General features: G+C 44.6%; 1 protein-coding gene across 3 annotated transcripts; it reads right to left on the minus strand.

Annotated features, from left to right (window-relative positions):
* Positions 1 to 459: 459 nt before the first annotated feature.
* Positions 460 to 20,373, minus strand: tex11 (testis expressed 11). Of its 3 annotated transcripts, none has more exons than XM_064329220.1 (29): positions 20,080 to 20,373; positions 19,373 to 19,497; positions 18,800 to 18,884; positions 18,430 to 18,509; positions 18,019 to 18,099; positions 17,225 to 17,344; positions 16,758 to 16,838; positions 15,960 to 16,045; positions 14,973 to 15,030; positions 14,693 to 14,788; positions 14,406 to 14,487; positions 14,142 to 14,217; positions 13,674 to 13,825; positions 13,401 to 13,486; positions 13,035 to 13,172; positions 12,596 to 12,698; positions 12,305 to 12,429; positions 11,620 to 11,705; positions 10,590 to 10,643; positions 10,307 to 10,347; positions 9,883 to 9,975; positions 9,212 to 9,282; positions 8,386 to 8,502; positions 6,250 to 6,322; positions 5,738 to 5,887; positions 4,457 to 4,565; positions 3,207 to 3,327; positions 2,145 to 2,312; positions 460 to 1,226 (listed from the first exon to the last, which is right to left on the minus strand). In XM_064329220.1, the coding sequence occupies exons 1-29, from the start codon at positions 20,105 to 20,107 to the stop codon at positions 1,155 to 1,157; spliced, it is 2,757 nt and encodes a 918-aa protein (XP_064185290.1). In that variant the 5' UTR covers positions 20,108 to 20,373; the 3' UTR covers positions 460 to 1,154. The 3 variants fall into 3 exon arrangements, with proteins under 3 accessions (XP_064185290.1, XP_064185289.1, XP_064185291.1); XM_064329219.1 differs by having other exon boundaries at positions 14,142 to 14,220; positions 20,080 to 20,372; XM_064329221.1 differs by lacking the exons at positions 2,145 to 2,312; positions 3,207 to 3,327 and having other exon boundaries at positions 14,142 to 14,220.
* Positions 20,374 to 21,960: the final 1,587 nt, after the last annotated feature.

Genomic DNA, 21,960 nt, shown 5'->3' on the forward strand with positions numbered 1-21,960 from the left:
TGTAGAGGTGTTGAGTATACATCAGGTATTTAATTTTACCAATAAATAATACATATTCCAAATACTGAATATTTATGCACTCACTACATTTAAACAAAACATGAAAGCCACTCTCTAAAGTAACTGTCCATGTTTACCCATTGGGGTGAGTATTAATTTCTTCACCAGGAGCTGTAGACACATACACTGCTGGCCAGCACATCTATCTAAGGGTGGAATCAAGACCCAGCTACAGTCTCTGTCTTCAGCTCCCTCCTATGAGAGAACGTTTGGATAATTAGCATCAAATTGCCTCTCTTATCTGATCTGTGAGGCTGATTTGGCAGCGGCTGTAGCTGGTTACTGGCAGGGCGTCCATTTTAGGAGACTTCACTTGCGTGGGGAGCAAGCCTACATTTGGTGAACACGGGGAAATTCAGCCTACAGTTTTAGGCATGAGCAAAAAATTTTAAAGTTCCATCTGAGCCAAAAGTGCTTTTCTTTTATTTGTGCTGAGAGAGCATATCATTTTGGTATAGGATAGGTGAGGGGGATACAAGTAAAAGCTATTTAGGAGTGATAAAGCTCATTTTCTTTTAAATCTTTACTGTCTTTTATTGGTAACTGTAACATTTTCAATGCCATGCCCCAAATAAACTTAAAATTGCCAAAAATGTTGAAATGCACATGAACAAAACAGGATGAATTATGCTTTAAGCAAATTAAGCAGTAAACACCACTTTCCTTTTTACAAGTAATCCATTAGTGGATGGCTAATACTAGGTTGAGTACGTCACAGTATTTACAGTTCCATGAAGTTTCCAGTAGTACATCTCAAAAATATGAGAAAATACCCCATTAAAAGGCAGCGTTTCATGAGGCTTCCTGTCAAACTAATGCAAAGATTTTACATACTTTTTACATACTTTTGAATGAATTAAAAAGCATTAGAAGCATTCAAATTAAATCTAACAGTTCCTCAAAAGACTTCCATCTTCAGTCTTTAAAGTGGGAACTGACTGGCTGAGCAAGCACGTAAATGTAACGTGAAAAACTGAGTGAGATGATCGTAGCTGAATGGAAAGTTGGAGCAGGACATAAAACTCTGATTTGCTCCCGTGAGAATGGTTTAACGGTTCTCCTGTCCGAGTGGAACAGAGATCGGTATGATAGCGTCACTCCTCCATGATGAGATTTCTCTTGGCTTTGTCCAGTTTGTCCAAAACTTCACCATAGAGACCTGACATCTACAGAATAGAAGGCACTGTTATCAAAGGGACAGGGCGCATCGTAACATGAAGTATTCTGCCCTTACATAAACTGAACTATTTCTCTGCTACAAGGCTACAGTAATGGGTATAATATGACGTGTGCAGTTCTTTTTGTGTGTGAAAATGTGGTACGGTCTTCCAAGGCTTTGGGAAATAGGGACATGATCCGTCCGCATTCCAAACACTATTACAAGGACTTCCATAGCCTTTGGGGCTCCTTGTAACATGCCAGCACAGAGAGTATTATTATACATTATTTGACTTTAAATTACGTTTACATTACTTCTTGATTCCCCTGTGCAATCCTACTTACTGTCTTGGACAAGCATTAGGCCAAGCAATATCCTGACTGCCTCACAGTTCTACTTAGGTGCATGAAGAATATAATATCCAGAACACCAGGCACTCTTGGGGAGAAATTGAGGTTAAATGTCTTTACTCGTCAAAACCTCATGTGTTTAGGCTGTAAGCCTTCACAAGGGCAGTATTGGACCCTCAGACTATTCAGCCACCCACTCAAAGCTCAATGCACTGGTGGTGCTGTACCACAGAAGATAAATAACATGGCTACGAGGCCTAGCCAGCACATGGGATTGTGCTTTCGGTTCAGCTGAAATCCAAAAAAAAAGGCCATTTTGGAGAACAATAGCAGGTGTGGACGAATTCCTTTATATGAAAAACTTCAACCCAGTGTTAACCAACCTCATTCCTGAAGATCTGCCATCCTGTAGGTTTTCATTTCAACCGAAACTCGGCACATCTGACTCTAATACTCAGCAGCTCAACGAGATCTGAGTGAGGTGTGGTTCGTTAGGGTTGGAGTGAAAAACCTACAGGGCGGGAGACCTGGGGAGCCGCTGGGCTCAGAGCGTTATTTCGCCTCCCTGGCCGTACCTGGGTCTGGTAGCTCTCCTGCAGGGAGCCCAGGTGGCACAGGAAGCTCATGGCCAGGCCGCACCAGCGCTCAGCCCCGCCGTACTGCGCCAGGCTGTACAGCAGGATGCCCGTGTTCCAGGCCCGCGTCAGCAGCCACAGGATCTCCAGCTCGGGGAACTCCTCCGGCTGCCGCACGCAAAGCGCATTTTAGAGAACCGCAGCGTCTTTCTCACGCACGGCCTTCGCAAGTACATCAGGGCTTCAGCACTGCGTACAGTATGCCCGGAATTCACCGTGGCACTGCATTGTTTTGTATGTGAAGGTTTCTGTTGCATTACAATAGATATCAGACAGTTTACATTACATTACAGGTATTTTACGGACGCTCTTATCCAGAGAGACTTGCAATACTTTTTATATAATATTTACATTGCATCCATTTATACAGCTGGATTTTTCTGAAGCAATACAGGTTAAGTGGCTTGCTTAAGGGTACAACGTCAGTGTCCTACCCAGGAACTGAACCTGTGACCTTCAGGTTACAAGACCAGCACTTTGAGATTGTAACATGAAAAGCACTTTATTAGTAAAATGTGTTATTAAATTACACTGCTGCACTAAAGCTCTGCGCTTACACAGCTGGCACTATATGGCCAATTGCTGTTGCATCATAGCTCTGAAGTGCAGCCAGATGGCGCTATGCTACAACTATGTCCTACAGCATTATGCTACACCACTGCCCTAAGCCACTATGCTACACCGCTAAGCTACACTGCTAATATTACACAGCTTTCCAACACCACTGTGCAACACCTGCCCTACAGTATATGCTTCACTGGTGCTCTGTAAATGTGCACTGATTTCACATCCAAATTAGCACTGCCATGAAGCACAAGGAACCCGAGACTGGCACCCCAAATTGGCAGGAAGAGGACAGTGAATGGAGCAGCTGCTAATTGAAGCCCATTGATAAAAAAATTTTTTTTTAAGAACAGGAGGCTCCTCAGCGGGGGACTAATTACTGCGCAGAAGCGCCGTGAGTGGTGAGCCACGATTGGCCGCTGACTCATCCGGACTAACCGCCAGGCCAATGACGGAGAGGGCCTCCTGGTAGAAGCCCCACACCTCCTCCAGCGCGCGCGGCTCCACCTCCGACACCCCGGTGGGCAGGGACAGCTGGATCAGGCTGTGCAGGCACTGGCTGCAACGCACACAGGGAGCACGGTGCTCTGACTCACTGAGCCCCCGGGACCGCACTTTACTCTCAACGCACGCACCGCTTACAATATGCACACACATTTACACATTTCACACATAATACGGGTTCCTGCCTCTTTTTTTTGCAGGGTTTACACCTCTGTGACACCCACAAAGCAGCCCACACTGCCACCATTTTCATTGTAGTTTACAGGTCTACCAAACCTACAGGATGGTCCATCACCAGGAGCAGGGTGGGGCAGCCCTGCTTTGGTAGATGCTTCCTCACTCATGGGCTGAGGTGGTTTGGTTGCACATGTTTGGTCAGGATGTACTGGTTCACATTAATGGTGACGGGTTGATACTGGTGTACAGGCAGTGTTAATGGTGTACAGGCAGTGACACTGGGGTACAGGCAGTGTTAATGGTGTACAGGTACTGATACTGGTGTACAGGCAGTGTTGCTGGTGTACAGGGAGCGATACTGGTGTACAGGCAGTGTTAATGGTGTACAGGTACTGATACTGGTGTACAGGCAGTGTTACTGGTGTACAGGGAGCGATACTGGTGTACAGGCAGTGTTAATGGTGTACAGGTACTGATACTGGTGTACAGGCAGTGTTACTGGTGTACAGGCAGTGATACTGGTGTACAGGCAGTGTTACTGGTGTACAGGCAGTGTTACTGGTGTGCAGGCAGTGTTACTGGTGTACAGGCAGTGTTACTGGTGTGCAGGCAGTGATACTGGTGTACAGGTAGTGTTACTGGTGTCAGGTAGTGATACTGGTGTACAGGTAGAGTTACTGGGGTCCAGGTAGTGATACTGGTGTACAGGTAGAGTTACTGGGGTCCAGGCAGTGATACTGGTGTACAGGTAGAGTTACTGGGGTCCAGGCAGTGATACTGGTGTACAGGCAGAGTTACTGGTGTGCAGGCAGTGTTACTGGTGTACAGGCAGTGTTACTGGTGTGCAGGCAGTGATACTGGTGTACAGGTCGAGTTACTGGTGTACAGGCAGTGATACTGGGGTACAGGTAGTGATACTGGTGTACAGGTCGAGTTACTGGTGTACAGGCAGTGTTACTGGTGTGCAGGCAGTGTTACTGGTGTGCAGGCAGTGACAGGGCACGGACCTGCAGCGCAGCAGGTCGGGCTGGGGCTGCTTCTTATGCAGGGACAGCGCTATCCTCAGGGCCTTCTTACACACCAGCGGGAAGTGGGCCGGAGGCTCCATGGCCAGGCCTGTCAACACAAACACCCTCATGAAGACCAGGGGTGTGTTTCACAAAGCAGGATTACTCAGTTAGCTGGATAACTCTGAGTAAGTTACTCAGCACAGCTATCCAGCTAACTCAGTAACCCTGCTGGGTGAAACAGGGCCTGGACAGCCGCTCCAAACAGGTGCTGATGGAATTAAGTAAAGCTGCTTTCATTTCCGATTTCCAACTAATACCTATATATGCCTGCTATACCACTGTCTAGGTAACATTCAGCTATTTGTGCCGTTTCCTCAGGTATTGAGCATGACTATATAAATCTCTGGATGAATATGTATATGCCCGCGTGGGGGTTACGCAATGCGCCCAACTGTAACTCTCCAAGGTTACTGCAAAGGCCTGGAGCCATCGCTCGGGTCAATACAGACAGAATCTGAACCATCTGTACAATAGCAATACTGAAAACGATCAAACACATATACAGTAGCTATGTATGGTGGGTCTGGGTACATTTGATGTCAAACGCAGAGTTGCTTCCTCCAGTAGAGAAACAGCACCACCTTGTTTACAGAATGGTAAAAGTCTTATGCCCTTCCTGAGCCTGGTGCACAAGTTTGAAAACCAGCGTGTTTTCAGCAAGTGAAGGTGACACACACGATGACTGGATGACAGCGGACTCGGGCAACTCTGGGCAATCCTCAAATGGGGGGGGGGGGGGGGACTCGTGTAGCGTGTGACCGCCCCCGGGACAGCGCCAGCGCTAGAGCCATCTGGTGCTGCCCACTACACTGACTTTGCCCTACAAGGTTACAAACAGCCACAGCAACACTCGGTACACACAGGGATGTAAACACAAACACGCATAAATGTTTGCACAACACCGGACACCCATCTCGTTTGTCATTTGCATAGAGTACCGTTATGTTGGAAGGGAATGTTATGTTACAGGAGTTAAGGTTTAAACTGTGAGCGAATCTCAGCCTGTATGCACCAAGCTTTGCACAAGTGGTGAATCGTGTAGTTTGTACCAGGCCCAGCTTCTGGAAGCACTTAGAGGGCATGACCCATTGCATGACAGGTCCCCTACAAATATACTTTGTCATTATTATTATTGCTGTTGTTGCTGTCATTACTGTTGTAGTTGCTGGTGTTGTTATTGTTCTTGTTACTGTTGTTATTGCTATTGTTACTGTTGACCTGCAATGGTCTCCAGGGTCTTGGGCTCCACAGTATCCAGCTCCAGCACTGACTCCAGCACAGACTCCAGCTTGGGGTCGTTCAGCTTGGCTCGAGCCTCAAACTCGTACAGGAGCAGCAGGGTCTCCGTCTGGTCCTTGGACACATCCCCTGTCAAAAAGGATTCCTTGAATTCCTTCAAATAACACACTTTATTTCCTCAAGCAATATTATGGCCATTTTTTCCCATTTGTGAATTTGATTTGAAATGGAACTGCCATTCCTGCCAGCCACCGTGACTAAGGAGACTGGCTTTTTAAAATTTGATTTAAGGTCACTGTTTAATGCATTGTGTAATTACTCATTTATGTTCTTGTGTGTTTTTATTCATGTATGCTGCTCCCTTGGCCAGGCACCCCTTTTAAGGAGATGCTAATACACGTTGTGGCTTCCCCGAGTTAAATAACTAAAGGATAAATAAATGAAGAATAATGATTAGTGTAAATCAGGTAAAAAGGAAGAAATAGAGGCACCTGAAGCTTTGAGAGCTTTCCACACCTCCCAGCAGATCTGAATATGCTCCAATGCTTCGGTGAGCTGCTCTGCCTGAATGGGAAAAAATGTATTAGGGTTTCAGCGCCCTCTAGTGGTAAGTATCCACAGGACCAAAATGCAACAGTAAAAACAGCTATTTCTTGCATTGCCTTGCTTGTCTCTAGCCTTACACTATTTTGAGCCTGAACACGTTGACGCCCTGATAAATCTGCAAAACTTCTGAGGCTGTGCTTCGCTAATAAACTGATTTGGGATTACTTATGACAAATCATGATGTCTTATAGACAGTGCCTCAACTGAAAGCAGCGATTCAAGTCAACTCAACCACAGACCTAAATCCTAACATAACACTGGCTTAAACAGGCTAGAAGCAACCAGATGGAAGGAAATTAAAATCACAGACTGTGTCTTGGCATTGCAGACCTTTTATATTAGCGAAAAGCACGCGGGGTTGAGAAGACCTCTTGCATGAGTGCATTTGAGCAAAATGAATTTTTATTTGCATAAATAGACGGTTTGACTATGGGCAAATGAGCTGTGCTCTCCCATCACTGCCACCCACACAAGGAGCACTGCAGCTTAAGCAAGTACACCTTTATTTATACAGCACCTGTCAAAACAGTGACAGTGCTTTACAATGGTAAAATTTCATTAAAAAGGTGAGATGAGATACGAAAGCCGAGAGAAACATTGACAGCGCATGAAATAAATGACATCAGCACACAACAATAAAAAAAACACAAATCGGGCAAGTGCTTGGGAACGTGAGTTTTTAAGATGGCTTTCCCAAAAAATTTGGACCGATTCCGCCAGTCCTTCAAAGCACCGCGGAATGCAGAAGCGTGGGCATTCCTCCGCTACGCTCACCCGTGAGTCCCTGATTATTTTACACATGAAATGCCACACAGTGGCCTGCAGGACGGCTAGCGGTGCTAACTGGAGCAGAGCCACGCCGCTCTCTGACATCAGCTTAGCCTGTAGGGACCCAGGGGGAAGCTAGAGGGGGCTTATGCACTGCAAAGCTTCAGAACCTCGGCCAAACCAAAAGACTGCGATCAATCAATACTTTTTAACCATTATTCATAAGGAACCAAAGAAAACAAATATAATGATATTGTCTGTTTCTCTCAGATTTTAAAGGCTTTTTTAAAATCCTGAAAGCAAACAAAGTTGTTATACTGCCCACCACAGGACGATTTGGTATTAGCTCTCATGGAGACCATTTTGTGTATGTAAGCAACATGGAGATTTACATTTTAACCAATCAGTGATGCATCTGTTTAGTGGGGTGGCAATCAGAAGTGAACTTCAAACAAATACCTATGACAGAGTGGTCATGCTATTAGACAACCGTTCAGAAATGACGTACTTTACAAAATACAGTTTTGTTATTTAGCCGTTTATAATTTGGGAAAAGTACTTATGTCTTTAAATTTTAGTCCATTCCAGGGTCATGCAATCAGGTAGGGTGCGGGCTTCACCACAGTAAAATGCTCAAGGTTAAATCAATTCTTAGAGTACATGACCCCAAATTGGCTCATTACAGTTACAGTTGAATTAACACTGGACATTGTTACTGTCTCTGTGTCATGCGACTTCAGTCTTTTCAGTACACAGAAAATATGAACCGGTGTACTGGCATTAAAGACCCTGTGGGAAAAGCTAAAGCACCTCTCTGTCTTCAGGGGCAGGTCCTATCCGTTCCAAACCAGGTTACTGGTTACGTGGCATTCCAAACCTCGTTAACTGGTATCTCATCTACTCCCTTAGGCCTCAACTGGTTGCTGAGTTTAAGGTGAAAGGAAAAGTCAGCAGGCCCTGTGCCTCTCTAGGACCAGGTCTGGCCAGCCCAGGTTTAAGTTAAAACACATTGGGAAAATAAAGGCTAATGAACAATTGTGCACAGCTGTACACACCTGCACCTCTGCTTACAGTCAGCATGACGTCACCCTGTCTCGAAGGCAGGCTCGGCTCGGGCCGAAGGGCCCGGCCTGCACTCGTGATGAGAGGCTTCGGGGAGCTCAGCCCCCTCTGCGGTTCATTTTCCCATATCCCACACGCGAGGTGATGACAGGTAAACACAGACAGTGTGATGGCGAGCGTCGCCGCGGCACCTGTTGCGTGGAGACGGGAGACTTCCTGCACAGCTCCAGGCAGGCTGCGGTGGCCATCAGGAGGCAGGTCTTCTGTCCCATGAGCACGGCCCTGTCTGGCAGGCAGAACTGGGACAGCTGCAGGCACGGAGTGTGATCTCAGCACAGGCCCGGGGGAAGGGAGGGAGGGAGGGGAGTGCTCCATGCCCATTTGCACAACCGGCGTGTCTATATGTGTGTGGTCTAATCCACAAGGAACTGCCTCAATTATCCACAGTATTAAATAATCATGTCCTATATACCACACTTTAGTGATTTCATATGATATAATGACAACACCGTAAAATTGTGTGTGTGTGTGTGTATGTGCATGCGTATGTGTGTGGACTAATCCATAAAGAACTGTTCCTGAATACATGCATAATTACATAAGCCTGTGCTACAGTGTTCTTGGTTTATACAGAAATAAACATAACCAGTTATTAAAAACCTGAAAGCTGCTTAGTCCATACAAGCTATACCAGTTTCAACAAACAACACCAAGAATAATTAATACCGTTAGCATTATCATTCTGACACACAGTTTGGTGCTCACTGAAAATAGAAAATTCAAATGCTGTGCGCCAAACTAGAAACGCCAGCTCAAAAGTTAAGGGGAAGGGAACCACAATGGAGAACACCGAATGTCACGCCCACTTTCTTTGTGCTCAAGAATGCAGGTTTTTTTTCTCTTTCTTGCCCGCCCGAAGCGCTGGTGGCGCAAGTCCCCAGGGCCGTATTGATCTACACCTGCAATCTAGCACTCTGAAAATCAATTCCCCCAGCGGGCGCGGATCTGGTGACTCGCCTGGTAGGACAGCACAAAGAAATCCCTCATTCTGTCCGGGCTGTTCTCACACTGCAGGGCCAAGTTCCAGGCTGACGAACAAAACAAAAATGGTGACCAGGTTAGGGGAAGAAAGCCGAAGAAAAATAACATGAGAACATAAGAACATAAATACTGTACGCATGACAAGACCAGGCCATTCGGCGCATCTAGACTCATCCTCTGTCTAGTCTACAGAGTACCCAGCGCTGGGTAAAGCACAGACTCCAACACGCCAAGGGTGTCTGACTCCACCACACGAGCTGACAAGCTGTTACACACGTTGACTTCTCTCTGTGTAAAAATATATGCTTGTCAATATCAGTGCGGAGTTTACCTTTAACTAACTTCCACGTATCGCTCATTGTTCTGCTGACAACTCAACCTGAAGTTTTTTTTTTTAATCAATAAAATCCCTCCTTAGCCTCCTTTCGCTAAGCCTGAATACAAGTGTTGAGCATTTCCTCCAAACTTTTACACTTCACACCAGGAACCAGTTTAGTTGCACTTCTTTGTACTTTTTCAAGTAGCTCACTTCTGAAAGTATCACGCAGAAGAGCAACACAATGCTCTAAAATGTGGCCTGACAAAGCAACGTGTGAAAGAGAGGAATGTGCTTGAGATGCTCCAGGGGCGCGGGCGTGAACGGGTACCGATCTTCCTGAACCAGTTCGCCTCCTCAGCATGCTTCTCCAGGCCCAGGCTGGGTCCAGGCTTGGCGCTGGGCTGAGACACTCTCTGTAGCGCTGTTAAGATGCAGTCAGCAGAATCACTCTGGTCTACTGTCACTACACCCGACTCACACAGCTAGTGCTATCCTATGCAAATTCTCTTCTGTTTCTTCTCACCTGTGTACAGATCCCCTTGCTTTCTGGAGTATTCCGATATATCAGTACAACACTGCACAACTCCACATATACTACCATGTGCTACAACGCGCTATATGTATATGTATATATATACATATATTTATATATATATATATATATAAATATGTGCAAATATGCAGTTTGTTTCCTTGAACATATTTTCTTAAAATGACTGTAATTTGTAAAAGTGGACTAGAAAATGACTCACCCATCTTCAGATATGACCTGAGAGCATCCAAACTCGCATCTCTGTCAAGACATACAGAATTATCTAAATGGCTCCAAAATGTCACTTTTTTTTTGCAACGTAAGTGTTTTTATATTTATTGAAGTACAGACCGCAAGTTCTAAAATGAAAACCACACACTTCATCCGATAAAGGTTTACGTGCAACGTGGTACGGCTACAGAAATCCTTTTCTGAGAAAAGATATTATGCCACGTTTGGCACGCTGAAGCCGCAATTTCCTTCTGCGGCGAGCCGCTACAAACCTCTCTTCCTCCCGAGCCGTTTCCACTGCAGGGAGCACCAGCCGCACCAAACATCTGCAGGACATGAAGAAGGGCACACAGAGAATCAGACCATTTCTAATAAGACTGTTCGGTTTGATTTGTGTCAGCAGAACTGGGGGGGGGCCCGGGGGGGGGTACAGCTGCCAGGTCACGTAATAGAAGCAGAGACACCCCAGGGATGCACTGCTCCAGGCCGGACACAGTGCTGGATGCTCTCGACCGCAGGTAGACGAGCCTACGCGGGCTCGGTGTTCTTGTCACGTTCTTATGCAACCCTCAAAAGCTGTACCGAAATAAAAAAAAATTCCTGTTTATCCACAGACTCATCTTCCAGACGCCAGTGCCAGCACGCGGGCCTAACAGCACACAGGACCCAGGGATCCTCAGAGAAGAGCTCCAAGAGACTGACTGCAGCCAAACAACGGCAAATCTGTGCTTCCTTCCCCCCCAAACCTGTCAGCAGTGAGGCATCAGAACGAGAGCACTGGTGTGTTGAAAAAAAGACATGGAGCACTTCCACTTAGCATGCTATCCTGATCTCTTATTTTTCTACTCTCTTACATTCACCTCTACGTAACTGTCCTGTGCTACCTTCCCGATAGCCAGCATTTCTCCCTGAGCTTTCACTCAGCTGTTCCACTATCTGTATTTAGCTTAACACTACTGAAAAGGGCTTTCATGTACAAAAATAATAAGTCCTGCCTGTGCGTAGCCGGCTACAATGGACAGATGTTTTCATTGGCTGAGGATGCATTTTGGCTATCGAGGCAGGAAAACACAATAGGGACAGCTAATAACTGCGGGACTGGTGGGCTTGCGATAATGCAATCGGCAGGAAGAATAGGAAGATAATGCGGAAGGAACACAAAATAACCTAAGTTTGGGTTTTATTGTGTGGCCGCCGCGTAAAGCCGCGTCCAAACCGTGTTTATTTGCACGAGGGGACGCAAGTTCGCGTTTCGGGGTGTCCGTGGCCACCGGCCAAGCGCTGGAGGGAAGTGCCGCTGACCTGAGGCCTGTGAGAACCTGCGCCCCGTCCTGAGAGTGTTCACACAGGCCCTCCAGAGCCTTTTTAGCTATGGTCTGCTGGTCATGCTGAGAGGGCAGAAATAACAGAGTTTAGAATAGAGTTCTGCACACAGTCCTGCTACTGCTGCTAACACCACTGTTGTTACTACTGCTGCTGCTAATGCTAACATCCCTACTACTAACAACACCGCTACTACAGTATTACTACCGCCACTAATTACACTGCTGCGGCTAAAATCACTGCAGTTACTGCTACATATACAGTGAATACTATGACTGATACTATTTCTCCTAATAGTACTGGTGCCATGACAACTACCACTACGACTGTTATTTCCATTACATACTACAGTACTAACTCCCAATACTGTCATTAGAAACTACAATACTAACCCACAGTACTATGAGTACTGCCGCTACTCCAAGAACAAAAAAAACAAAACTACGGCTTCAACATCTACCGCTCGTAAAACTATGGCTTACATGAGCTGCTTCTACTATTACCAGTACAACTACAACAGCAGGTAGCATTACTATGATCACATCGTCTCCAATTACTACAAGTCATGTTGGCTTATGGTGAGTAGAGAGAGCCCTGTTGGTTTATTTTAAACACAGCTGAGGGCGCAGGCATTGCAGGCGTGAGTCTTCTTTCTGAGACTGACCTCCAGGGCGATCTGCGCGGCCAGACTGAGGAGGCCCGAGGCGGCGTTCTGGGCCTGCAGGAGTCGGTCCTCGCTTCTCACGGGACCCTCGGCCAGCCTGCCGATCGCCTTCACGGCCCCTGCAGCTGAACAAACAGAGCGGGGAGACTGAGCTGCAGGAAAGAGGCGAGGGGAGGGGGGGATGGGGGAGGTGGGGAGGGGGGGGTGGGGTCTGCGTTCTCTGATATCTCCTTCAAAAAGAGGAAGCGTCGCCAGTCAGCACGTCCACACTCGTGCTGCGTGCGCTCGTACCCCTCTCCTCGTCGCTCTCCAGAACGGCGATCTTGTAGACGCTGAACTGCGTGAATATGCTGTCTGGGTCACATCTCTCGGCCTCCTTTATTGCTTCCCGGGCCTGCCAGGAGGACAAGAACGAGACAGAACAGCGTGAAATCCTCCAACAGAGGAACACAATCGGCCCAGCACTGTCAGTCTGCACAGACTCCACACTCCCACCAGATCCTCAGCTCCACCTGCTTAACATCACACTTCCTGTCTGCCTAATTCCTTGCCTGTTACGTATGTTCATTAAGGGCCAGGTGTCCACAGGCACACCTTTACATGAATATTAATTAGCTGTAATACAGCGCCAGAAACTCGCATGTGCTACATCCTGTGGCTAGGAAGTGAAGAGAACGAAAGGAATGCAGGAGCTGACCATCTGGTTAGAGTAGAGAATCTGTGGCGGTACCTTCTCCAGCTGGCCCAGGTGCAGGAAGCAGGAGCCCCGGTTCCTCTGTAGCTTGGCCAGATTCGGCTCCATCTGTCCCGCTGTGTAGAAGCTCAGGGAGTAGTTATACCACTCCAGGGCTTCCGAATAGTTTTTTGCCTGATAAATCGTAGAAGCAAAAAAATAAATAAATAAAAGACAAATAAGTTAATTTGCTTAGTATTGCAAAACGTGTTTACAGATACAGAATGCATTTTCAGATTCAGAATGACAGATAACAGATTTAGAATGAACTGCCCCAAAAAAAGCTAATAATCAAAATGGGGCTAATCAAAATTCTGGCTTCAAACCCAATGCTACCACCCCCCCCCCCCCCAAATGCAGTACCTCAAAGTTTTGGGATGCCCTGTCCCAGAGAAGCACATGCAGGCTGCTGAGAGTCTGATGAGACAGCGGTTTGCCTGTGTAGTGCCCTGCGAGGACGTGGCGTAGGGTTAGTCATGCATTTTTAAAGCCAGGTTATTGCTCCTGTTCTTTGGGTCCTGCTGGTGAGCGATAATCATTTATATTGCAGAACTGCAGACTTCCTGTGATGGAACTTTTAGGCCTCAATAACAGAGGGAAGCACAAAGTCAGTGCCTTTTTCCCCCCCCCCGGTACCTGTGATCACATCCTCAATCTTCTGCCTGGCCAGGAGCTCCTTGCCCCGCTGCAGGAGGAGCTGGATGTGCAGGACGAGCGCGCTCCCCAGCTCTGAGGACGACTCAAAGCGCTGGCACACCCGCTTCAGGAACTCAAAGGCAAGAGCCTCCCTGAGCCAGAGGACAACAGCGCATCCCAGTCACAGAGGTGCTGAGCGCTGCAGTTTCACGCCCGCGACTAACGCAAGCTGCTCGTGCAGTCAAAGTTTACGGGAGAAGTTCTCACACTGGAGAGCGGCAGGTTGCGTGGGTATTTGTTTTTAACAACCCGGTAACTGTGTAACACACAGCTCATTCACCTGGTTTCTTGGGTGTAAATTGGTTACAAATTAAGCTGAGAAAACTACACTACTTGCGGCACTACAGTAGGAAAAGTGAGTACCGCCGGTTTAAAGGTTATTTAATGCTTTTGGAAAATTATTGTTACCTGTCTTCTTCCATAAGCAGCTTCACCGTGCTCAAGCACACGTCAAGAGGAACCTCAGACTCAAGGAGCTGTGCTACTGCTAATTGCAAACACAAAATAAAAAATTGCGGCGTGAACACACATGACAAATACGGTTTCCCTATGAAATATTTTTAGACATACAGATACACGGATTCTCAGTCTAACCACGCAGTAACCGTGCTTCCCAGGAAACAACAGATCAAGGAGAAAAACGGCTTTGTTATTTCAGGGTAGTCATCTCACCAGCTCTGACAAGCTCATCCTGGGCTTTGCACCTCAGTAATACACGGGTCTTCAGGAGGAACCCTGAGGGGTGCACACTCGCCTGAAACATTTGAGGACAAAATATGGATAAAAAATTAATCTGACAACAATTGTCTTTAATGGCCATTTTAGTTTGTGGTAAGTTTATGACGCACACAGTGATGTTCTCACCAATAATTGTGTTTTAATTAGAACGTATTTGAAAACTGCCAATCAAATGACACACTCCGGAAGAGTGAGAGGAATGACAAAAGGCAACAACACACCTGATTTGCTAAGCTGACTGCATTGAGGGCCTTTTCCTGGAAGTCGTCACAGCCCCACTCTAAGTAGACAGTTGCTAGAAGCCTTAAGATTTTTGCCTTAAAGAAAGAAACAATAAACTGCGGGCTTGCAACCTTAAGAAGTCAAAGGTATTTCATCAATGAATTATGATTTTCACCAAAGCTGAAGGTTCTGTGTCAACTGTGTAATCACACGCCATGTTTTACACTCTGGCCTATGTGCGGCGGTGCTGAACGTGAGGTAATCCCTGCAGCCGCTTACTCGCACTACAGCCCCAGGGGAATACTTCTCATTCATCTTTCCAATGTCATAACTCTGGCTGAAAAACACACAGCACCACACAAGACTCACAGGACAGCCAGATCACTGCACTGGAACTCATTACCATTACCATTAAAACTTTACAGTATAAAACCTTAAAATATTTCATAAAACATTAATTCTTCTCCGTATTATGGCAGCATAAACACTTGTGTATCACAGAGTGCTTAATACAACATAATAACATACAAGACAGAGCAATGTAATTCAACGCAATACATAACTGAACAGCAACCTTTTGAAAACCCTTTTTAGAATGCATAGATCAGGTGCCTGTTTGGAATGGAGACCGCAGAATGGCTGAATTACTTTTTAATAGCTTTTTCCACACCAGTGGGGCTCAGAGTCCAGCAGCTATCATCAGGATCATCACACAATCGGGATCCCATCCATATCTGAGCAATTCCCACAAGTCCCAATGAAGGGCTTGGCATGTTCTGTCATACAACATGCGACTTAGATTATACATCACATTTTTTTTCTCTTTTGATTATGTGCCATATTTTTTATTGATGCTATCATTCTGTCTGGATCTGAGCTGCTGGCTTTTCTATGTGCATTCCTATCAATCAGTTCAAACCATGTTTTTTTCCCTTAAATAACAGCCTATACATCTTAACACTGCAAAGAACAAGAAAAATTTAAAATTTGACGCCATCCTTACAACCAGGGGTGTAGCATAAAATTCTGGGCCCTATACATTCTCTGTGGGCCCCCTTCCTCTCTTGATCCATGTCTCTCACCCATTATTCCAGGCTTTTCGAGGGCCCTCACCCCATTCGGGCCCTGGGTAGTCAGTCCCACTTTTCCCCCCACTACGACGCCCCTGCTTACAATACAGTAGTCCTTCGGATGCCAGCAATGTTATTTCTCCCCTTAATTCAACTCAGGCAACTTACTCACTCTATAAAAACATAATTTGCTCACCTCAACCAATATGAACTTTCTTCGTACTTTTTTAGATTGTAGGCATCGACTCCAAAGTTATAGCACATAAGAGAGAGATAGCCAGTCTGAAAAGACAATGCGGGGTTTATTTAACATTAAAAGAAATTTCAGTTCCAACAGAATCAATCAGATACAAACCCCCTCATAGGGTGCATGGTGTACTGTAGATGAGTTATGAATGCTAGCTGAGGTTTATCATAGAAGTTACAAGATGGGCTTATGGACTTTTCAACTATTCCAGTCTTCATGCAAGATAATTTTATGTACAGCTGCATACAATAACACTGAGTTTTTCAGCAGGCCAATTCAACTCAATTCAAGTCGGATATATTCTTATGACTCAATGAACTTTGGCATCTGCAGGAAGGGATGTGTTTTTTATTAGGAGTCCACACAAAAAAAACAGGCACAACCTGACAGATTCCGGAATGGAATCTTGGAAGGTTTCATGTAAATACTAATACGTCATCCTAAGAGACATAGTAACTACAGTCCAGGCCAGGTCTTCCCAGGCCTGTTCCTGAAGATCTATCGTCCCGTTTTCATTCCAACCCTAATTTGGCACACCTGATTCTACTACTCAATGAAATCTCCAGCTACTGAATGAGGTGTGCTTTACTGGGGCTGGGACTGAAAACCTACAGGACAGCAGACCTCCAGGAACAGGGTTGGACCGCCGTTGTCGAGGCACCTTTCTGATTTACACTAAGTGCAGCTACAGCTGTGTGTCACAGCAGTTACGAGGCTGGTCTTGGGTGCTGGGTGCCATTACTGTACCTCTTTGGGCAGACGCAGCAGCATGTCCCTGCAGCGCTGCACACAGAACACGGCCTCTGGGTGGTTCTCCTGAGCCAGTGCCTGCACAGGCATTACACAGGCGTCAAATCAGCCGCCTCTGAACGGCAGAGTGCTGCTACAGTTTTTATGTCATACACAAGGCACTGCAGGAATTTCCTCCCAATTATGTGATGACTGCAATTTAAAACAAACAACTAACATAAAAATAAGATATTACATGACTCGCATACAAAAACAGAAAAAAAAAATTGTAAAAATGTTTCTTGTGTGGTTTTATTTTTCTGTCCATTATCTGTATACTTAGTCTTTATCTTTATACTTAGTCCATAATGTGTACTATTATGGCTGTGGCAAAGATGCTGTTTAGTCAAGATAATTCTCCAGAGACCATGGATACAGAAGGAATCACGCACATCGACCACAAAGGGAAATTTGTCTTTTCTCACCGATTCCGCCTGGTAGGACAGAACGCGAAACAGGTCCTTCTCAACATCTCCTTTGGGAATGTTGATATCTCCCCTGTCGTCACCACGAGCCGTGAGTCTGCTGTACAGGGTCTCCAGGCTCTGAAGACAGTAAAAGAAAAACAAAGCTTTGTTCCAATTTCAGTTTCACATTACGCTTCCTCTAATGCTAGACGAACCAAGTGATCAGAGGCAGCTGCTGACCACCAGCCATCACTGCAAGTGAATGCATGTAGCAAAATGTGGTGCTGAAAAAGCCTGCAGATAAGTGTACGTCAGCTGACTGTGCTTACGTTGGCCAAGTGTCTGCTTTGGGCTGTGATCCATAACAGGTCAAACACGAGCTAACAAATCCATCAGCACTAAGCCTAATGGTGCGATTACAATACAAAAACAAGTGCCGCTACACTTTCATTAGTTTTGAATAGATCATGTGTCCAGCAGACACACCAGCCACTTATCTGACTATTTCTGGAGATGACAGGTTTCCCCAGAAATCAGAAAGTATCACTTTTTGTTCTGTTATTCACAAACCTTCTCAGTACATGGAGTGTGTAATAAAGGGTACGTTCTGCTTGTGGCTGTCGCTCAACCGCTGAAAGAGTTACTGTACTTTTATAATTTTTTGTAATGGGCAAAAGTATCAGCTCTTTGCCCTTAATAAAAACATTTAAAGTAATTTATAAATCTCTGATATGGAATTAAATCATCACCTGTGGAGAATCATATGCGCCATGCCAACTAGTTTAATAATGTCCCTGTCACTGCAGACTCACTTTAACAGCAAGACAGAAAAGGTCATCGGCAAACTTTGGATTTCTACAGTCAAGCCAGGTTCTACCGGTCTTGGAGGCCATCTGAAAAAAAAGAAGAGATACCATTTAGCTCAAGTGTCTGGGAGGAACGTGGACATGTGCTAAGTGTCCTCCTCTCAGTCATTATGTTCTGATGCTTTGTTACTCTCCTGAATTAACCTGATTTATAAAAATCGAAAATTTAATATCTAAAGCTACCCAAGACATGCTTGAATGTGCAATTTTTTTTCTTCAAGGTCTATGTGCTATGGTGTTTAAACCTTAGACAGAAACATTACCTGGCCTTTACATAGCTACTTTTCATGAATACATTTTCAACCATTTTCAAGAACCATAGAAAAGGGCACAAGTGTACTGAGAGGGTCCGCTCACCAAGATCTGTCTGCGTACAGCACTCTCTGGCGGGTCCTGAGGCTCGGACGCACACAGCAATCTGCAAGCCACATCACGAACTAGCGCACAGTTAAAAGTTTAGGGCTATGTACCATCACTAGAAACAATCACTTGAATAATAATAATAATAATAATAATAATAATACAATGTATGCTTCTTATCTCCCTCGTGGTCATTTGTATGCTACAGAAAGAAAATATTTACTGGACAGTTTTTTTAGCCTGGTGAATTTGGGAGTTTTTATTTGAAGTTGGGTAGGGCTCAGCAGGTCTGCAGGTTGACCAATTCCAAATTTATGATGTCACACTTCTGAATGAATGTCGAACTGAATCAGGTCAGCCACCCTACCTTTTGCTTTCTGGAGTTCATTAATGGCCGATCCCACATGTTTTGTTACTGCCCAGTTCCACAACTGTATGGCACAGTCTTCCATCTAAAGATTTAAACGTTTGTAGAGCATCCATCAAAATGATATTTCCTTGTATACAGAAATAAAAATAAGAACTAGCTATCTACAATAAGAACTTCTATCTGCGAGTAGTTATATAAAGAAACATGTGCAGTGTTAATTCAACTCTGATAGGAGTAAACTTTACTCTGACAGAATGCATTTCCCATTTGAACTGACAAAACGTTTACTGTGTACAGAAATATCACAAAATTCCATTCTTTAAGCCATCGATTTTGCCAGTTCATGCTCAGCATGTGAGATGAAAATGAGTTCAGTTAACCAGTTAAGATAGCTGATGTGTGATACCAATGGAGAATCTACCAGAGGGCTTCTTGACTTCGTCCTAGATTGTTTCGGATATATTTTCAAATTAAACATCCTAACCTTATTTTTCTTATCAGCACAGTAAGCTCCGTGGCTTCAACTGCTGTAAGGTTTTACGTTTGTCTATGAAACCTGGCTAACGTTACCTGCTGCTGTTCAAACAGAGTGGAGAAACAGTGGCTCTCCAGATTTCTCGTGTCATTAAACAGCTGTTCGATGACTTCGTCTGCATCCTCTGGCATTTGTTTCTGTACCAGCTTATCAGTGGAATCTAAAATAAAAGGCAGATAAATTAAAAAGTAATTAAGGCCAACGCTCCTCGCTTAGACACCCACATTGAGAATCTTGTTGCAAACGTTTACTAATGTAATAGCCAGCTGCTTCTGTAAATACTCTTTTTTAGTCAGTGGGCAGGTCCAGTGCCCATCGTGTCGCTAAACCCATCCTGGCCTTATAGGCCATTCTTAACTGTTTTAACAGGCAGTCTGTGCAGCGGCTGTGTTCCGGAGTGATATATAATTTAAATTAAGTATATTCAATGACATTCTTTTGGATAGCCAGCAAGTTTTGTGTGAAAAAGCTTTTTCCACACAGTGCTCGTTAGCTAGCCAATGTACTTAGTCCCTGGTTATCTCTAGCGATATAATTTCTGTTAAAAACTAGCTAACACTATTTAATGAAGTTAATATTAAATTGGTGCCAGCTTTGTCTAAACATTCATGCTCAAACTAAGATGACTTTTTCGCAGGTAAAACTGGATTTTCTGAGTGGAACTGTGTAAATAAAGTTTATTTTACCTCAGATAGACAAGAATTGTCTAACGTTAATTAGTGCAGCTACGTTAGCTGCTTACCTTTGATGTTAGCGACAAAACATTCCATTGTTTAAGAAAGAACTCGAAATTATCGAGCAAACTATCAATAGCTCGAATAGCTACAACTATAGCTATAACTATAAATAGCTTTCTAATTTAAATATCAAAGAGAGCCTGAATGAGTTTGAATTTGAAGTTAAACTTGCTGGACACGTCGTCCAAGCCACAATCAATTGATTAGCTAGTTAGGCTAACCACCGAGCTACCAGTGTCAATTTTATAGTCACATTGCCACGCGCAGAAGCTAAAGTCACTGTTTTCAAAAGGATTCGCGCGAAACCCCACGGCGACGTCCTGCGAGGGCGGAGGGGGAACAAACTCGATTAAAATTTAGAATTTTCTTTCTTCATAGTTATGAAAGTGCATGAGTCTTATACGTACAACCAAGAAAGAGAGGATGTTGTAATGTAATGCCAATTTAATGGCACTGCTAGAAAGTGTTTTGGAGCCGGATATGTCTGTATGGCTCTGAAAGAGACCAGGTTTTTTGGCACTGTTGGAAATGTGTGATGTTGCTGGGAAACCAGGATTCCGTTTCCACATAATTAATTCAAGCAGCTAAGCGATTTGTCCCAAAAAAAACCCTCTTGTGATATTGGTGTCAACAGTGGGATGTTACCATATCATATGAGTGAGGAGGTGCTCTCTGTTGAAGGGAAAGGTGTGGTGATTACATTGGTGAGGTCCAATGGCATTGTTGGGATAACTTTATTACATGTATTTTGTGACGGTAGAATTTTTCTGAACACAGTGAGGCAGCCACCCAGTCCTGCTGATTCTCCCCTAACAACATCAGCAGAATACATCCCTTCCTCCCCCAAAATGCTACACAGCTACTTATGCAAGCCTTGTAGTCTTTGGACAACTGTGTGCTAGCTGGCCTACCAACCTGTACCATCAGACCCCTGCAAACGGTCCAGAATTGTGCTGCCTGCTTGGTCTTGAGCACCCTTCACTTCCTGTGGCTACATGTTTGCTAAATTTAATTTTGATTTTTGGAATCTTCAGCTGTGCTTCTAGAGTTCGTATACTGTGCCATCTGTACCCTAATTAGCCCAAGCTTGACCGCTTGAACCTGTGAATAGTGCCCAGGATCCACTTTTTGCAAGTATCTTCACTGACAGAGCCTACATTATACTTTCAGTTAATCACATGGTAAGTTTTTTCCAGCATTGAAAGGCAAAGTAAAAGAGCCAGTTGTCAGTTAAGGCTGTTGCTATATCCATTTTCTCATTGCACTTTTTTGTAAAAAATAAATAAAATTCTATATAAAAACCCAACCGTACACTGGATACAGAAGAACAGTTTGTTGCAATGCTATTATTTGTCCACAAGATGGTACCATACCAAAATCGACTAAATCAACCAAGTATGCGTATTGTCCTTTGTCGACATAGTAGTTTTCTGGATGTTTTTTTTTTTTTTGCCCGCGAGCTTTTTTCTTTTTTTTTTACAATATATCCAAGAGGCACTTGATGGTGTCTAAGGTAGTTTTATTACGTTAATTTAGATAATGCTCTTATATCCAGAGCGAAACAATAATGTTTCTCTTACAATATTAGAGAAACATAAGTGCATTCACCTGATTACTATGAGCAACAGTGCCTGACCTGGCTAACAACATTCCCCGAGCAGCAAATAAACACGCAACATCCCTAAAGCAGTAGTGCAATATTCTAACTGAAAGATCGTGCATATTTTTTTATCTGCCAGTTCATCGGACGCAAGTAATCAAAAAGCAAGGAGTGATTGATGAATTATGTGTTGTACCTGGTGCTCCTCATTAAATGTTAATCTATGAATTTATAGTACACAGGCAGACTTTAAATGTGTCTTGTGTGTATGGGCACAGTTGGAAGG

This window comes from Anguilla rostrata, chromosome 3, assembly GCF_018555375.3.
Source record: "Anguilla rostrata isolate EN2019 chromosome 3, ASM1855537v3, whole genome shotgun sequence".
Taxonomy (NCBI): Eukaryota; Metazoa; Chordata; class Actinopteri; order Anguilliformes; family Anguillidae; genus Anguilla; species Anguilla rostrata.